General features: G+C 39.1%; 1 protein-coding gene across 2 annotated transcripts in view; it reads left to right on the top strand.

Moving 5' to 3' along the window:
* The first annotated feature begins 244 nt into the window (after positions 1–244).
* Positions 245–17861, top strand: part of asz1 (ankyrin repeat, SAM and basic leucine zipper domain containing 1) — an 18363-nt gene continuing 746 nt past the window's right edge. Inside the window, exons 1-12 of one of the 2 annotated variants that reach the window (XM_027162044.2) lie at positions 245–448; positions 639–738; positions 845–967; positions 8229–8343; positions 12346–12457; positions 12674–12808; positions 13329–13447; positions 13551–13623; positions 13789–13845; positions 14324–14436; positions 16286–16391; positions 16957–17070. In XM_027162044.2, the coding sequence (XP_027017845.2) occupies positions 338–448; positions 639–738; positions 845–967; positions 8229–8343; positions 12346–12457; positions 12674–12808; positions 13329–13447; positions 13551–13623; positions 13789–13845; positions 14324–14436; positions 16286–16391; positions 16957–17070 (1278 nt within the window). In that variant the 5' untranslated portion in view covers positions 245–337. The remainder of the gene's footprint in view (positions 449–638; positions 739–844; positions 968–8228; positions 8344–12345; positions 12458–12673; positions 12809–13328; positions 13448–13550; positions 13624–13788; positions 13846–14323; positions 14437–16285; positions 16392–16956; positions 17071–17861) is intronic. The other variant, XM_027162045.2, reaches the window with a different exon arrangement.

Genomic DNA, 17861 nt, shown 5'->3' on the forward strand with positions numbered 1-17861 from the left:
ATGTTGTTATTAAAATTGTGTTTATAATACATTTTAAATAAAATATAAAGTGCAACCAATGTAATTGTATAAAGTAAAAACATATTTTTTTATATTTAAAATAGTTCTACACACTTCCATCATTTTATTTGATTAGTAAACAGCTTAGGGTTTTCACAAAAGCCATTTATTTGGACCTAATGTGTTCAGCTTATTACTGGAATAAAAGTTTACCCCTAGCATGCGTTTTTTTTTAACGTAGTTCATACTTTGGCCGCATGGGGCGCTTATAGCCAGTGACACAAGACGTACTTGTGAAGAATATGAGTTCAAGATAATATTGTAAACGAGCTTAATAATGAATCAAATGAACATTGACTTCGCCTTTCCTGCGGGAGACGAATGTGGTGCAAGTAGTGACGAATGGGATATCGGATATACCAGTTGCACCAAGACACTAGAGCCTGAGGTAAAAAATAAAAACAAATAAATAAACAAATAAACTAACAAACTTGGCTTACGAGCAATAGCTAGTTAGCTAGAACTAGCTAATCATTCGGTTCCCTGTTCCTAGACACTCTGTAGTTGTCTGAGTCACCCAGATTTGTGTGAATATTCAGTTCATGTAACGGACATTGTTTAAAATTGTGTTTTTGCAGGTGTCTAAGGCGACATTGCCGCCTGAGGACGAAGTGACCGTCCTGAAAAGGGCCATTACAGCGGGGGACGTCGATCTCGTGCGACAGTTGCTAGACAACGGGATGTAGCATTGCTAGCTCACTTAGCTTAATATAAGACGAGAACATTGTGTTGTACATGTTGCTTTCCTGAACGCCAGTAATGTCTGAGATGTTTTTGTGTGTAGGTTTGGACGTGGAGACACGTCTGGGCTTTGACTGGTCTCCTCTCATGTGTGCTGTCCATGTTGGTCACTGTGAGATGGCCGAGATGCTGCTGGACCGTGGAGCCTGTGCTAACTTCAGCAGAGGTAAAATAAAAGGATACAAAGCAGTAATGCTAGTAAAGACTCTAAAATGACATCTAAAATAAAGTATTTCTGATGTTCTTTGCATTTCTAGGCTTAATTGTTGGTTGGTTCCTGACAACAGGGGAAAAACTAGAGACATGATCTTTTTTCCATCAATGTTTAATGTCATATTGATGTGAAATCCAGTGTAAAATCAGTGCAGTTAACAAACATTACACTCGAAGATTCAGAACATAGTATCACTATGTACGTATTGTTGATCAGATACATTTGAACTATAAATAAGTGCCTAAAACTTCAGAATATGAGGCAGTTACTCCGGCTAATCCATTTTTAATTCATCTTAGCTTGTGGAAATTGTTTTGCAATGAAACTAAACCATTAAAGCCAGATTAGTTTATGTTCCAAGGAGATGAAGCAGACCGTTATCACGGATGTACTTCTTATCGGAAATTTTAACACACTGATCACACTATTCTACAAAATAGTGCATAAAGTGCAAGTTGAGATGCATCTAATACGTTTTTTTCCATCGTTAGTGCACATACTACATATGGTAGTGTGTATAATATATAAACTGTTGAGACAGTCTTTAAACCACACAATACTATAGAATGGTAGCTTTGCTGTTTTCCTTCACTGGAGTTGAGAGATCCAAACATGTCCCAGCATGACAATGTCCTTGTGCACAAAGAGTGCTCTAAAAACACAAGAAGTGTGTATTTGTTTGGTTTGTCATCATTTCTTTGTATTAGATATTTTCAAGCATCCGCTCTCACTACTGTTGCAGTAGCTAAATCATAGACCCAAGACACACATTTTCTTCAATTTCTTTCTTTCTCTCTCTTTCTCTTTAATTGAAGAGCTGTGATTGTGTAAAAGCACTGAAGCACGATATGGTAAACTAAAGTTGCACCTTAAAAGTGAAAATATCTTTAAAAAAATCTAATAATCAAATGTTGTTGTTTTTTTTAATGCTATAAGGTTAAGTATATGTAAGTATGCTTAAAGTAAAAGTATAAGGTTAAAAAAAACATGATCTTTTTAATTATTTTTATCTAGAAATAGTCTTGGTCAATTGACAAAATATTTTGATATTTGTTTATAGAAAAACAGCAAAATTGTCTTTACATGGAACCAGAAAATGTTAAGTTAGAAATAAATACAATATCTAGAAATAGGTTTTTGTTATTTTAAATTTAGTTTGTTGTACCAAATATGACATGACGTTTATTTTCCTCAGTGTGAATGCCATGCAGTGTGATCTTATGTTTTTCTTGTGATAGTAATGCTATGGTCTTAACAGTAACACACTTTAAAACGTCAGCATTCTGGGGGGTTTTTTCACTGTGGATGTGTCCTAAACCACACACTAAATGCTTATACAAGTCTGCAATGACTTACCAACTCGACCAGAGCCGGTTGTCGTGAAGTACATAAACATTGTAGTGATCTGGCTGTCAGTTTTCAATATAAGAAATTAATAAGAAAAAATGTTAGAAATTATTTTGAACAAATGAATTTTTCTTCACTGTCTAATTGCTTTGAATTGATTCTTTTTGAATAATCTAACAAAGCAATGTAGCTCTTGAAATTATTTCTGGCCAGTGTGTGTGAACTTCTCAGGTAGTCTCATTCTACAGCTGTCTTGTTTCCCCTTCATAATGTATTTTTTTTTTTAAATCACTCATTTTAGATGCTCATAGAGCCGTATTGTATTCAGACACTTGATTCTTGCTAGACTATTACAGATGTTTCTGATCAAAGTAACTACATTGTGGACACCATCTGTTGCCTCTTATTTTAGTTACAATGGTATTGAAAAATAAATATTAAAAATAAATAATGAAATAGAAAAGTTCTATAAAATTGTCTATGCCATATACTGACTAAACATTTTGCTTGTATCTTGCCACTAGTTTTCAATTACAAATAAGCACTAAATTACAAGACAAAAAAAAGACAATATTGCTGCAATTGGAAAAATTGACCGAAATGTAGTTTTAAAAAGTGTAAAATTTTAGTCAATAAGAACTAAAGGTTCTAGAGATATGAATTTTACATTTACAGAATTCAGCAGACGCCCTTATCCAGAGCGACTTACATTTTTATAGAACTGAGCAATTGCTCAGTTAAGGGTTCAGATTAAGGTTAAGTTTATTTAAGTCCATTAAGTTTTATTTAAGTTCAGGTAATTGCTCAGTTAAGTTAAGGGCCTTGCTCAGGGGCCCAGCAGTGACAGCTTGTTGGACGTAGGAATCGAACTCACAACCTTCTGATTGGTAGCCCAACACTTTAACCACTAGGCTACCACATCCCTGCATTTTGCACAATTTTAGCATGCATAATCAATTGTTTTAGTAAATGTACAAACAGAGTCTTCATGAGTGTCTAATTCTGTAAAACCTACAATATTGCTGACACCATGAGTATAGAAACAGTGGGGATTTCCCAAATTTCCCAAAGTCTTCTCTGCTCTGTAGAAATATTACTTAATTCTAGATCTGATGTCAAAGTGATTTGGGGATCGCACACTCTTTTGTGCATATAAAAGAAATCACCTTGTTGTGTTCTGTTTAACTCTGAAGCTACCAAATTGAGCCGTACCCAGAAATTTGGAACATCCAACACTTTAAAGAGCAAGATCCTTAACAATTAACACTGAACAGGTTTCTCTTCCAAGAAGAACAGGATTTTGATGTTGACATGGTGCTTAAGATTATATATGCTTTCATCACAGATGAAAATATCATCACAGATATATGCTTTCATCACAGGCCTGTTATCTTGACTGATTTGGAGAATATCAGAGATATTGTTGTGATCCTGTCAACAAACTTTGTGTGCTTTAACTCTCTACATTTGATTATATTGTCTTCTGGTAAAGTAGGTTCTTGTCTTTTGTATACTATCTGCTTAACTCACTTTGTTCTAGAGTAGTGCGATTTGAATTGTGTTATATTCTATACCATTGTTGATTTTATAGTGTTGCTCTTTGTTGTTCTCCCAGCTGATTAATCAGGAGTAGTTTCAGTCTCCCTTAAGGTGTGAATTGGGGGCAGGGCGTGCCTATTTACATTGAAGGTTCTCCGCTTCAGACGCTAGTGTCTGTAGCGGTTTGTCAGAATCTCTTTCTAACATTAGTGTCTAGTACTGTTTGATATATTTTACCATACCTTAATTCTCACACTTGTTTGACTACAAATATGTGCCTTAAACCTATCTCTGTACTCAAGACCTACTCTTGCAGACGCTCTCATCCACAGAGCAGAGGTCACAATCCCAGTAACCTCATCAACCCTCCTCTGTTGTGTAAGTCTCAAACAGTGGTGGTAGGTGGGCTCTGGAATTGTCAGTCTGCTGTAAAGAAAGCCGATTTTATCTCTGCTTTAACTTCCCATTACTCCTTTGATTTCCTTGCTCTAACAGAGACCTGGATATCCCCACAGAACACTGCTACACTAGCTGCTTTATCCTCTGCCTCTGCTTTTTCTCACTCACCACGAGAAACAGGCAGGGGTGGTGGTACAGGTTTATTGTTGTCAAAGAAATGGTGCTTTACACCTCTCCTCTTCTCTCATTTAACCATCTCTTTTTTGAATTCCATGCCATTTCAGTTACCTCTCCAATCAACCTTGTTATCATTGTTGTCTACCGCCCTCCTGGTCCCCTAGGAGACTTCCTGGAAGAAATGGACTCACTGCTTAGTGCTTTCCCTTCCGATAGCTCCCCCCTGACAGTGCTTGGTGACTTCAACCTCCCCTCTGACAAGCTACATTCTTCTTCCCTCCTGTCTCTTCTCGACTCATTCTCCCTCACACTCAACAGCTACATCCCCACACACAAAGGAGGCAATGTCCTGGACCTGGTTTTCACCCGTCCTTCTCCAGCTACAGACGTGACTGCTACCCCTCTACACGTCTCTGATCATCACCTGGTATCCTTCATCCATCACTCTGCCTATCCTACCTAAAACTACCTCTCACCCCCTCGCTCTTACCCGCCACAACCTTCACTCTGTCTCCCCTTCATCTGTAGCTTCTGGCACTCTTTCTTCCCTTCCTGATCCTGAGTCTTTTTCCTCACTACCCTTGGACTCAGCCACAGATACTTTCTTCTCATCTCTTTCCTCAACTATGGACTTCCTCTGCCCTATGTTCACTAAACCCAAGAAAACTTCTTGTTCTGCTCCTTGGCTTTCAGATATGCTGCGCAACAATCGAAGAGAGCTAAGATCTTCAGAGAGAAAGTGGAAGAAATCACAACTTGATGCAGATCTTGATTTTTACCGAACACCTCTTGTCAAGTTCTCCTCAGATGTGACTTCTGCCAAGACTTCCTTCTACAAGGAAAAGCTTGAAGCTTCCTCACATGACCCTCGGAAATTCCAAAATATCATGTCTTCTCTGCTCAACCCCCCGGCTCCACCTTCTTCATCCTCCCTGACTGCAGAAGACTTTGCTTCTTTCTACCAGGAGAAGATTGAGGAAATCTGCCGGACCTTCACTTCAGCCCCGATTGCACTTACATCTCAGAGTATGCATTCCCCTACACCTTCGTTGTCACATTTCTCAACTGTGGCAGCAGAAGAGATTTTACAACTCATCCAGTCCTGCAATCCTACCACCTGCCCACTGGATCCACTCCCTACCACTATGCTCCAGACCATCTCGCAAGACCTTTTGCCCTTCATTTCCACTATCATCCATAGCGTCTGGTCAGGTACCAACTACTTTCAAGAGAGCAAGGGTTATTCCCATCCTAAAGAAACCTGCTCTGGATCCATCAGACATCAGTAACTACAAACCGGTATCACTTCTCTCATTTCTTTCAAAAGTTCTTGAACGCATTGTCTATAATCAACTGTCTGTCTATCTCTCACAGAACAACCTCCAAGACCCCAACCAGTCTGGCTTTAAAGCAGCTCACTCTACAGAGACAGCCCTTTTGGATGTCTCTGGGAAACTACATGCTGCTAGATCAGCCAAACTGTCATCCATCCTTATCCTCCTTGACCTTTCAGCAGCGTTTGATACGGTCAACCACAAGACTCTCTTATCCACCCTCAAGAGTCTTGGGATTTGCAGATCAGCTTGGAAATGGTTTGCTTCCTACCTGGAAGGACGCTCATTTCAGGTAACATGGAGGAGAGTGACATCTGCTCCACGCAGACTCTCCACTGGCGTCCCACAGGCGTTCCACGCAGACTCTCCACTGGCGTCCCTCTCCACTGGCGTCCTCTCATGTTGCTAATGTGACTTACTCATGTCGGTTTCTTCTCTACAACATTAGAATGATTCGGCCATTTTTGTCCACACAGAGCTCAGGTACTTGTTCAGTCTCTTGTCATTTCTAGACTGGATTACTGCAATGCACTGCTGGCAGGTCTACCTATGAACGCAATCCATCCTCTGCAAATGATCCAAAATGCAGCTGCCTGGCTTGTTTTCAACCTGCCAAAGTTCTCGCATACCACCCCCCTGCTGCGATCCCTCCACTGGCTTCCGGTAGCTGCACGCATCCGATTCAAAACACTGATGCTGGCCTACAAAGCCAAAAATGGACCAGCTCCCTCTTACCTCAAAGCCCTCATCATTCCTCGCACTGCACCCCGCGACCTCCAATCTACCAGCACTGCTCGACTGGTTCCACCATCTCTCAGGGTAAGAAGCAAGTATACTACAAGACTCTTCTCTGTTCTGGCACCAAGGTGGTGGAATGAACTTCCCCTAGAGGTCCGGACAGCTGAGTCACTGGCTATTTTCAAGTGGCGATTGAAGACCTGCTTATTCAGGAAACACTTCAACTAGCACTTCTTTCCTTATCTTTTGCATTAAAAAAAAAAAAAACTGACACTTTTTCATTGTAACTTTGAACAAATGTTTTAAACTCATGGTATCTTAAGTATGTAACCTAGTGAACCTGCATTAATGTATTCAATGTTAGAGATTTAAGCACTCATGTACGTCACTCTGGATAAGGGCGTCTGCCAAATGCTGTAAATGTAAAAACAAACACAAAAATCCTGTAAGAGTTGGTAGTGGTAAATTGTGCTGATTCCTTGGAGAAAAAGAACAGGCACAACTCTGAGAGCTGGAATGAAATTATGACCAAAATATCACTCTCTGGCTGGAATAGCCCCAGAGAATCCAATACAAGTGATGTAGATGAGGAGACTGATATGGCTCTGGAGAAGGCGCTCATGAGCTTTACGTTGATCCGTGGTTCACATGGTCTATATACACTGTATGGCCTAAAGTTTGTGGACACCTGACAATCACACTCGTACTGTATGTTGGTCTTCTTTGTATACTGTTGTACTGTATTAAGGTTTTCAAAACCTGTTCCAGCATGACATTATCCCTGTGCACAAAGCATAGGATGGAGTGAGTTATGCCGCTTTATGACTCAGAATAAGCAAACGGTATTTTTAAGTTTTGAAGTGTGTGAATGACATTTAACTCTATAGCTACTTCTGATGCTTTTGGTATTATTTTAGATTGAGGTTTGTGTGTTCCTTTCATTTTAGCCCAGGTCGTATTCAGCTTGCTTCATCTGCCTTTATTTAATAGTTGTGACGCAAAAACAGGGTTAGTGAAAACATCCAATTAATCTGCTGATGTGTGTTCAGTTTACATGCTGGTGGGAAGAATGAGTGAAGTAATTTAGACATTTCCGCAAGTCCAGTCTCTGTGTGTATATAAAAGTCTGTGTGTTTGGGGGCTTTGGAAGGAAATAATTAAATGTGAAACGAGCCGCTGCTCCGTAGCTTGTGTTCTGCTTAGAGAGAAGAATGCAGCAGAATGCAGCAGTGATGGATAATGCCAGTACACAGAGCGTGGTGCTGGCGTCATTGCGCTGGCCCAACACTGGTGCTTTATTTATTTTCCTGCTCCACTGCAGACACAACCATTCTGAGTCTACATCCTCCCCTCAACCAGACTTACTCATGTAGCCTAAACCTGCCTCTAATCATACCGAGTACATCTGCCATATGATTGTGTGTACACACTGCTTTCGCAGACAGTTGTGTACACTATTGGGCCTTTGGAATAGTGCTTTCAAGTGGATTTCACACTTAATTCAAAATGTTAGTTATTGTTTATGGAGCTCTGTGGTTGCTGTTGCTTCACGATATCATATTCAGTGTTCTTGCAAAATTTTTCTAGTGTAACCTCAACTGTACTATCGAAAGAACTTTAAGTACACTGTAATCTTGAGCTTGTTTTACCTCACTCTCTCTTTTTTTGTTTGCACTCAGACCATTATACTGTGCTAATGGCAGCTTGCACTGCAATTTCTGCCACCGAAGAGAACATCAGCAAGTGTGTTGGTCTGCTGCTGAGTCGCAATGCTGACCCCAATGTCTACAGCAGGTAATGTGTGTGTGTGTGTGTGTGTGTGTGTTTGTAGTGGGTGGTTATATTGTCATATCTGGTGGGGATCAATTGCACTTGCATGAATAGGAATATCTGAATGTTTTGAATTCTCCAAGAAGTTTTTTTAATGGAAAAATCACATTTATTTAAGAAAAAAAAAAGAAAAAATTCCTTCTTTATTAATGAGGTTAAGGTTTGTCAATGAAAGGCCCTCACACCCAGTGCATATGTGCATGGATGAAATGCTTTCATAACAATATATCTTTAAATATGAATATATTTATCCAAAGGGTCATTTAAGATCAATTTGGATTAATCGATTTTAAAACTTAAAATTTTATATTAAGGTAAATACAAATACAGATACATTATTGTTTAAGTAAACAATGCCCCGGTGCATGCTGGATCTTACTCGCAACATTTTGGATTTCACTCAATCTATGAGTGTTTGTTAACCAGGCATTTTATTTAATCTTGTTACTAACCTCTATTATCTTCTGGTGGTGAACAGTTTTGACAGTGCAGATTAGGACAGAATGCAATTTGGATATAGCCACAAGCAGTGGTCAGCTTTCTGTAGTGTGGTAAAAGTGCTTAGTATTATAGCATCGGGTATTCAAGAAAGTTATGGCATAATGTTTTCTAAATTCTTATTTTCCACAGAGCCAACCTCGAACCAACACAATGTTCTCTTCATTCTCAAAAGTTCTCCTTCATTCACTAATAATTCTTCAGCATAATTTTCAAACATTTACGTTTTCTATTTACAGTTACAGCGTTTGAAAGATTTCCCAAGTCAGAATGACTTACAGTAGTGGTTTGTGTCCTCCATCTAAAATATATATCCTCATTCAAGTTCGTCAAGGACAAGAATACGGTCCAGATAAAATCCTATTAAAACTAAGCACATTCCATGTGAAAATGAATGTGAGACACAAGAGAAAACGATTAATAAGAGAGAACTTTAAAGCACATATTGTTTGTGAATACGTGGGCAGTAAGGATCATCTGTTCTGCATAGAGAGCTGGAGCTATGTTGAAAATTTTGATCTGGAGTTATGTAAATACCATACAATAGACAGAACTTGTCAAGACAAATTGCTGGCTAATACGTGTGGCTTCTTAGATTTTCCAGTATGTTCAACTGTTTTAAGCCATTCGGTTTGGCTTTATTCATCACCCGACACTGTTTGTATTTGGCTGTCATTACATGTAATCTTATTGCATTTTCTGCAGTTTATTCACATACCAATCTGCCATTGAAACTCACAACGATTTGCTGAATCTTCGGAAACATTTGGACGGAAACAGCGTTTGATGCTTATTGTAGGATTCAGGATGGAGCTTGTGCACTTGTACTGCACCCACAGGCACTAGGTAGCTGTTCCACCAACCCCCAGCTGCACATCATCTGCAGCCCAAGCACACCAGTGCACATGACCCAGTATCAACAAGCACTTTGCTGTGTTGACTGCTATGAAAGTGGTTGTATCCTGTCCAGACAAAATATTTGAAAAGTGGTAACAAGAAGCAGAGGGAAATGGCTGTGTGATGACGGTTGTGAAGCACTGCCCTTCTTCTCAGTCTTTTGAAGATTGCACTTGACTGGTATTTGACAGCTACATGCCAAAAGTGGGTTTGTTAAATAAAACCATTATTATTGACATCTTGCATGTCTTTAGAATTTCCTGTAGGATTTTTTTATCATCCATGGTGGAAATCAGAAGGGCACATAATGTGTAACTTGGGGATTGTGGGGGTTGGTCTCAAACATAAGCTTTGTGTAGTATTGAATATTTTTGAATGTTGCTCCATCAAAGGAGATAACAATAAAAAATGAGGTGGGATTTTGCATATCGAGGTTGCTATTGTTCAAAAAGTGCGTAATGATTGATTGCAATGGTTCCAGTTACATCTAGGGCAATTTGTTTTCTACATTTCATATTCAGTAGGCTTTTTTGGAAGTGTGTGAAATTCGAGCACCCTCACATTGCTCCTTGACACTTCTATTGAGGAGAGTTAACCCTAGTGCACCTTTTACTACTTTTCCCAACTTTTCACAAGCTGTTCTACTTGCCCTTTAATGACCCTGAAATGGGCTGTGCAGTTAACTTATTACTTTGTAATGATATTTTGGCCTTGAACATGAATATTTTTAAAACATTCCTTTCCATGAATATGAACACAACTTGTTCTCGAGTCTGCACTTCTTCAGATAGTAAAGTAACCTGCACATTAGCTCATTGGTTTCTGCAACACATGTACCACATGAGGAGCAGGGGAATGAATATTGGGAAACACAGAAGGGGTGAGGTGCTTTACTACATGTAATAGCATTAAATAAAGGTGAGTCATCACGCTCTAGTGCGTTTTGATAACGCAAGATGAATGCAAATGCAATGGAGTTGTGGTGTGCTGAGAACAATCGCACTCTGATTCAGACCACAGCAAAAGTGCCCAGTGTGAAAAACACCTAAATACCAGAACTAACTGTTGTATAATAAAATAGTCAAATTTAGACATTTTTTTCTCCAAGCATAGCAAGAACAATAAAGGTTTATAAAAAAAAAGGACATTGTTCTAAGCAGCCTTTAAGCATTAATTATATTTATGAGGAGATTTTTCAGCAGCCCTATAATACGTATGATAATCGGATGTGTTCAAGTTAGTCCCTTGTAGACAGCCCTTATCTAATGTTCCAGTTTGAACCTGGTTGTCCGAAGCAGAATTTATTACTTCCCTATTTTACTGCTTTAGAAGTCATGTCCTTACTAATGTTCCACCAGCTTCCTGAACTTTCCTAACCCATGCTGTGGATTTTAATTAATGTTGAATTTTAGGGAAGTAATTTGAGTTCATTCTCTCAAAGAATTTTTTGGCTCAGGACTACAATTGCTATGATAGCTGTAGGAGTGCAATTGCAGTTTTGAACTCAGGTTTTCATGAGTGAACAGTACAGAACAGAACAATACTGACTTCATGTTGAAACTAAATAACACCGATATCAACTTTTTATGGTTTTCATTCTTAAACTGTTTCCGTAGTGATCATTGAACAAATATTATTAGCAAATGAATTTTTTATTAAAAATTCGAAGTAAATAAATAAATAATAAATACTTATTTTTCTTTGCTACATAATGATGTCTTTTACTGTCCCCAGTAACTGTAACATATTTACTATTACCCTCCCCCAAAAAATGGCAGAAGTGTATTTGAAGGGTTTGAATGATCTGATTTAACAAACCTGCTGAATTGATTTAAACTTCCTGATCATTGTTTTGCTACCTTGGGAAAAGGGGTATGTAAGCCATCGCACAGTTTGTCACAAGAATATTTGTGTAGATAGTGTCATGTTGAGCAATTAATATGCCCTTCCTCACCTGTACGTGACGTTGTAGTGTTAAAGTTTGGATGCCTGATCTCTGGGAAATGTCAGGTAGTGTGATAAATGGCTCAAGATTTTTCCCAAAGACTTGCGGTATAATCACACACAGCCCTCACCATGCTGTGTAATGTTTGACAAGAGCTTCTGCTTTCCATTGAAGTTCCGTAAATATGAGTCACATTCACACATCACAAGCCGATATCTTTCCCCATGATGGAATTTAAGGTGTCAGGTGAACCAAGATGAGACAATGACGCTTTCTTACACTTCATCTACGTTCATCAGTTTAATGTTTTTCTTAGTTTGGGCAAAACGTAGCTTCAGCACTAACGTCCAACAATACAGTGAAATGTTTCAGCTAGATTCTAGGCATTTTGTGTCCGAGTATGTCAAATATTTGACTAAAATTATTCTAAACGGTCTCACCCAGTTAACCTTTTCTGTCAGTGCAGCACTTTTCACAGGTCAGATTATTTGTCACTAGTTTATAGTTTAACTTGGTGTTAAATTGTACCTGATTGGACTTGGACTTAACCCATGAACTACCTTTCTATAGTGAAACTCAGCAAAAGACTTTTCAGTTTCATTTGCACCAGTTTTCCTTTTGCCCAGGAATCACATGACGTGCCTCATGCTGGCCTCTAGGGACGGTTACACTCAGGTGATCAATCTACTGGTGTCCCATGGAGCAGAGCTGAACTATCAGGATGTTAGCGGCCACACGGTACCCTTACACTTCGGTCATGGTTCCTAATCGACTTTTGAATTCTTGCCTCTAAAGTAAATGACGTTGGTATATGGACTGATTAAACACAATATGCCTCGTGTCTGCCAGCAGGTCTAAGTGCTGTCACACTTGACCAGCACCCTTCTTTAGAAAAATAAGGCCAAGCTTGTGTGGTTTGCAGGAATAATTAATGGGACTCTCTGGTAAAATTAGGCACTCATGATGGCTGTATTGTACGGGCAAGAAGCCGCTGTTCTAAAACTACTACAGCTCGGAGCTGACAAGTCCATTAAGAACAAGGCAGGTGTTACAGCAGCTGACCTGGCCAGATCAAACAAAAACCTGCAGGTATGTGACCTATGACCTCTGACATTACCCATTAGTAGCCATTATCCACTGAAGGACAAATAAAAACTTTGCTGTTTTGTACGTTTCATGTTTAAAGAATCATCACAGATATACAACATTGTATGAAGCCGTTGTTAATGTGGAGTTAGAGGATGTGCGTTGGGATTCATTCTCAAACATGCTTTTAGCTCTTTATTTAAATCTGTTCAGTACATTTATCTGTATTCATTTACATATTTATTTATTTTTAATGCATGGAGCTTCATATGTTTGACCGTTTGTTATTCGATTTAAAAGCTACTTGTTGACCTACTTGTTTTTGTGCCATGGATGAAACTCCTTCATTTCAAGTGCCCAGTCAAACCAGCTATAAAGAACTCAACAAGTTTGATGGTTTTGATCGTGTTTGTGCCACTGCAACAATATTTTTAAAAGCATGCCTTTTCTTTATGACCCCCTGTTATTAGTTATGAGGATGTTTGTTACTGTTCTGAATTACTGTTTTGATATTCAACCAAAGTTTCAACAGATCTGCAGGATTCTCAACTCTCCAAGAGACTCCATGGTTAATGGTATGCTGCCCTCCAAAGCTGAATGTCACAACCAGAACCCTGGAACTGTTTCTGTCTCAAAGGAGAGGTACATTCTTTTAGACTGTAGCTAGCATGCCCTCTAGTGGTGAAAAAAACTGGTGCGCTATAATATTGTAATGTGGATACACAAAAATTTGGTTTGCCTGCAGTTCTGCTAAACTGTGTGATATTGAACTGCTACTGCATGGACTGAATCTGGAGCAACTGTCTGATATCATGATGGTGAGGAAAATTTCATATTATCATGCCAGAAGTCTTAATTAGTTCAGAATTGTTTACCCTGTTTTACACTTGGATCAGGCAAAATCATGATACATAAACATATAGAGGTATGTTGGTATGTGGTTTATTCTAAAAGACTTTCTTATTTCTGTACATGTTGTTCAGGAAAATGACATCACATGGAGCCACTTGTTGACCATGGAAAAGGAGGAATTAGAAAAGGTAACTTCAAACCTTACAACGAATAACAGATACTAAATAAAAGCATGCAGAAGGTACAGAAGATAAATAGCTCATTGCTAATACATTTAATACTAGTTGGCAAAATAGCTCATGCCATATAATAATGCATGTTGTGAATTGCCCTAAGATCCAATGGCTCAGTGGGTTTGGAGGTTGCTGTGACCTGACCTCCTGTTATGAGGGCTCCTTGACTGGTTGGGGGGACCAGTATATAATCATTTGTTCTTCTAAAGTTGTGCTTTTCAAAAATGTTCAGTAGCTCTACCCCCTGGTTTTGTATTGAAATATAAACAGACACATTTAACTGTTCTGAGAGTAGAGAATGATCTGCTAGTCATGATGCTGTTAGTAAAAGAGATCCCAGTAATCTAGCTTGATTGATCATATTTTTGATCGCTCTCAAACCACATTTGTGACGAAAAAGGACTAATCCCGGTGTCCTAATGCATCTGCGCAGATTGGAGTAACAGACCCTGAAGACCAAACGAAGATTCTTAATGCAGTTCAGGAGATTCACATGGACAGAATTGATCTGGACACCTTGAACCAGCTTGACAACATAGACAGCGGGTAAGATCCCAGCTTGTGTACTCTTGTTAAGAGATGGTCATGAGTATACTTACACACACATAACCACACTATAGTGGTTTTAATTCTGTGGTTGATCTGCTCGAGAAAGTATAAAAGATAACTAGTCAAGACAACACAGTCATAGCCTTCCAAGGTTAATTTATACACACGGGGAGTAAAGACTAGCCAGTCTGGTCCGATCCCACAGAATATAGGTACTGTAGCACAAAACAGTTCGTGCTGCCTATGATAGGAAGGTGTCCGAACACACAGCAGATCCGTACCCATGCTAACCCCTGTCCACCAACAAATGCAGGTACAATGAGCACCTGAGCAACCTTAACTGGACCATAGAGCATTAGAAGAAGATGGCCTGGTCAGAGGGATCGTAGTTTCTTTTACATGTGTGCTGTAGTCTTAGTCACACTTCTATTTCAATTCTGCTACATTAAGTTTTAAGTATATATATTTCAGGAATTCATCTTTACTACACAGACAGTAATCCTAAACTCAGGATTGAGCTGGGTACCCTTGAGCTGTAAGGTGTCCATGTTAGTTATTAAAGGGCTATCTATTGTGTTCACACATTTACAGAACCCACCACTAACTTTTGGTCTAGTTTAAAATGTATGATTGTTATTGTCTTGTGAACTCGCTGCATTTAGTCTGGAAAAAAAAAACCTGACGCTCAATGTCTCTCTTCAGACCAAAAGGAAAATGTACTCACAGACTTTACTTCCACCTTTTAAGATTTCCATTGTTTGAAGTAGGATGACCCACAGTGTTCACAAGGTCTCCAGACAAACCTGTCTTAATGGTTTAAGCACTAATAATGATTTGTGAAGTGAGGAATGAGTAAGTGCGGTTTCTCCATGCTCATGTTTTGACGGATGATTCTGAGCAGTTTGCTCATATGCCATGTCTTACCTTAACGAAGCTAATCAATCTGTGATTTTCTTTATTCAGAGCTAAGGGGCTTCCCTGAGGGCATGAGGTCATCCAGTAAATTCCACATTTAATCCTGTCCTGATAGGTAGTCTATAAACACACACTAAAGGCATGTCGGGTTACACAGAAATCCAAATCCAGAATTTTCCCTGCTAATGCAAGAACACGTACTTTTTCATTTTAAGTTTGTATAATACATGACTGCACATGTCATTTTCCCATAAGTAATTTAGAATATTTAATTCTGCAATTAATTTTAAGAAATTATTAAGAATAGGTAAAAAATCTGTAAAAGATGCCAGACCAAAAACATTTACTTGATAAATTGCATTGCTATGATTTTTGATTGACATTGCTGGATTTTTGGATTGTTGTCTGACTATAAGATGATGGATCTGCTTGTGGTGTGTGTGTGTGTGTTGGCACAGTGGCTCTTAACTAGCCACTTAGTCATCCAGCACAAGCCTATCTCTCATCTGGTCAAAGAAAAACTAACAAAGCAACACTATGAGCCATCTCCTCATTCTGGCAGAGATAGTAACTCCAGAGACATAGACACTCCTGACAGTGTTTACCACAGCCTCTGACAGACTGTTAGGAGAAGAAAACGGCTGCTTGGAGAGATTTTCTTTTAAGATAGAGCTGTCAGGCATTACAGGGTTTGACATGCTAAGTGATGGAAGAAGTGCTTCAAGAATTCTAACACCAAACAATGCTACACATCATTGGGAAAGTATTTGCATAGATTACAAGATTAGTGCCTAATGCTGGTTGATATTGTTGTAATGATTTTGTGCTTGTTAAATTGTCATTTCTGTGCCCATTCTGTCCCCTCCTTGTTTACGGTCTCATCGTGTATTGTAATGATTGCAGGTTTTGCTACTGTGTTTTTGTTTTGCAGGAGTGAAGAGCTGTACAAATTTCTGATCAGCCTGCGGCAGCAGTGTTGTTACCTAACTGAGACGGTGCAGGATGTCATCCGCAGGTTCCCCCGCAGCACCTCACAGGTTCGGGTGCACTTAAAACTCCCTTCAAACATCCACTTCCTCTATAATGACTAATTTCCAAGCCCATTGTATAGTTTAAGTAATGCAGTCAAAAACTTTCTTATTCATAGCAGAAAACAGGAGCATAAAATTACCTGGAGTTTGGTTTGAAGGTTTATTCTAAGATCAAATCAAAATACTGAATAAAAAATACCTGACCCACTTTGCCTTTCAGTAAAGATGCAGTACTGATGTTTTTATGAATTTCTACAAGCATTCTCTTCAGAAAAATAGCAGAATTCTGTTGAAATTTGATTGTTTATGTAGTTTCCTTCATTGTCAAGCAGTGCTTTCACAGGGATTAATACTGAAACAGATTTTCTACTTGAGTTAAATTACATTCTATAGTTTATCCTATTTAGAGTATTTTCATAAACTTCACTCCACTTTCAGCCTTACCATCTATTCTGTAAAATAAATTACTATATAAATTGCTACAATTCCAAACCAAAATGTTTTAAAAAAGAAAAAATGTATTGACAGTTTTCCTGTTTAATGGATTTTTCAAAGTTTATTTGTCTGGCAGCTTGTTCTGACTTGGGATCCAAAGGAGGAGGCTCAGGCCATATGCACAGAGCTAGTGGCTCAGACCGGAGACCTGCAGAAAGAAGTGCTCTGTCTTAGGGACCTCCTCGGCAAGGTCAGCAGCATTTTCAGGTTTCTTTTGAATAATCTGTCTAAATTGGGAATCCTTCGCAGCTCATAACTCAGAAGCAGTGCAGTCTCGTGTAGAGAATTGGAGCATAGAGGGCAGCCAACGTGCCCTCTGTGTCAGGCTGGAATCTGACAGTGAATGGAGGCCATGTGCTGAGAGAAGACCCAACCGATCTGGTTTATCTTATCTTCTAATGCTCTTCCGAGAGAGAGCCAAGCATTTCTACAGGTTTCCCCTGCTGAGATTCGAACCTGCAGTCTCCCAGTGATACGCTGAACATTTTTTTATGAGCCCTTCCAAAGTGATGCCACAGTCATTCATGGTTGGCAGTGCATAAGTGCATTGGTGACGCTCTCCCCAATTAAAAGTAGTTAGCGTTTGAGTTAAAAGTACAGCTTTATTCTTCACCCTGTTGGTTAGAGTCAGATGTCAAATGTCAGATCTTCATTAAGGGCAATGTAGTATCCCCTCGAAGTTCAACTAAGTTCCCCTGTGATTTTGCATGGAACTGCTACTCATGTGTTAGTACATTAATCCTCATCCTTATGTTAGTCCTTGTGTGGCTGGTAGCTGTTGTTTGATCTGGGAAAACTGGCTAAAGACAATGACCAAACTGAGAGAAGAAAACTCATGAACATAGAAGGAAAGATAGAGAATGGGAAATCTAGTGGAAGATTGGAAAACTCTACATTACATATTGAAGGCAATTTCTTTGTGAAACCTAAAGAGCAGCACAGTTTCTTCAGACTCCCAAGACACTGCTTCTCACAGTGAGA

The sequence above is a fragment of the Tachysurus fulvidraco genome, chromosome 13 (genome assembly GCF_022655615.1).
Source record: "Tachysurus fulvidraco isolate hzauxx_2018 chromosome 13, HZAU_PFXX_2.0, whole genome shotgun sequence".
In the NCBI taxonomy this organism is placed as follows: Eukaryota; Metazoa; Chordata; class Actinopteri; order Siluriformes; family Bagridae; genus Tachysurus; species Tachysurus fulvidraco.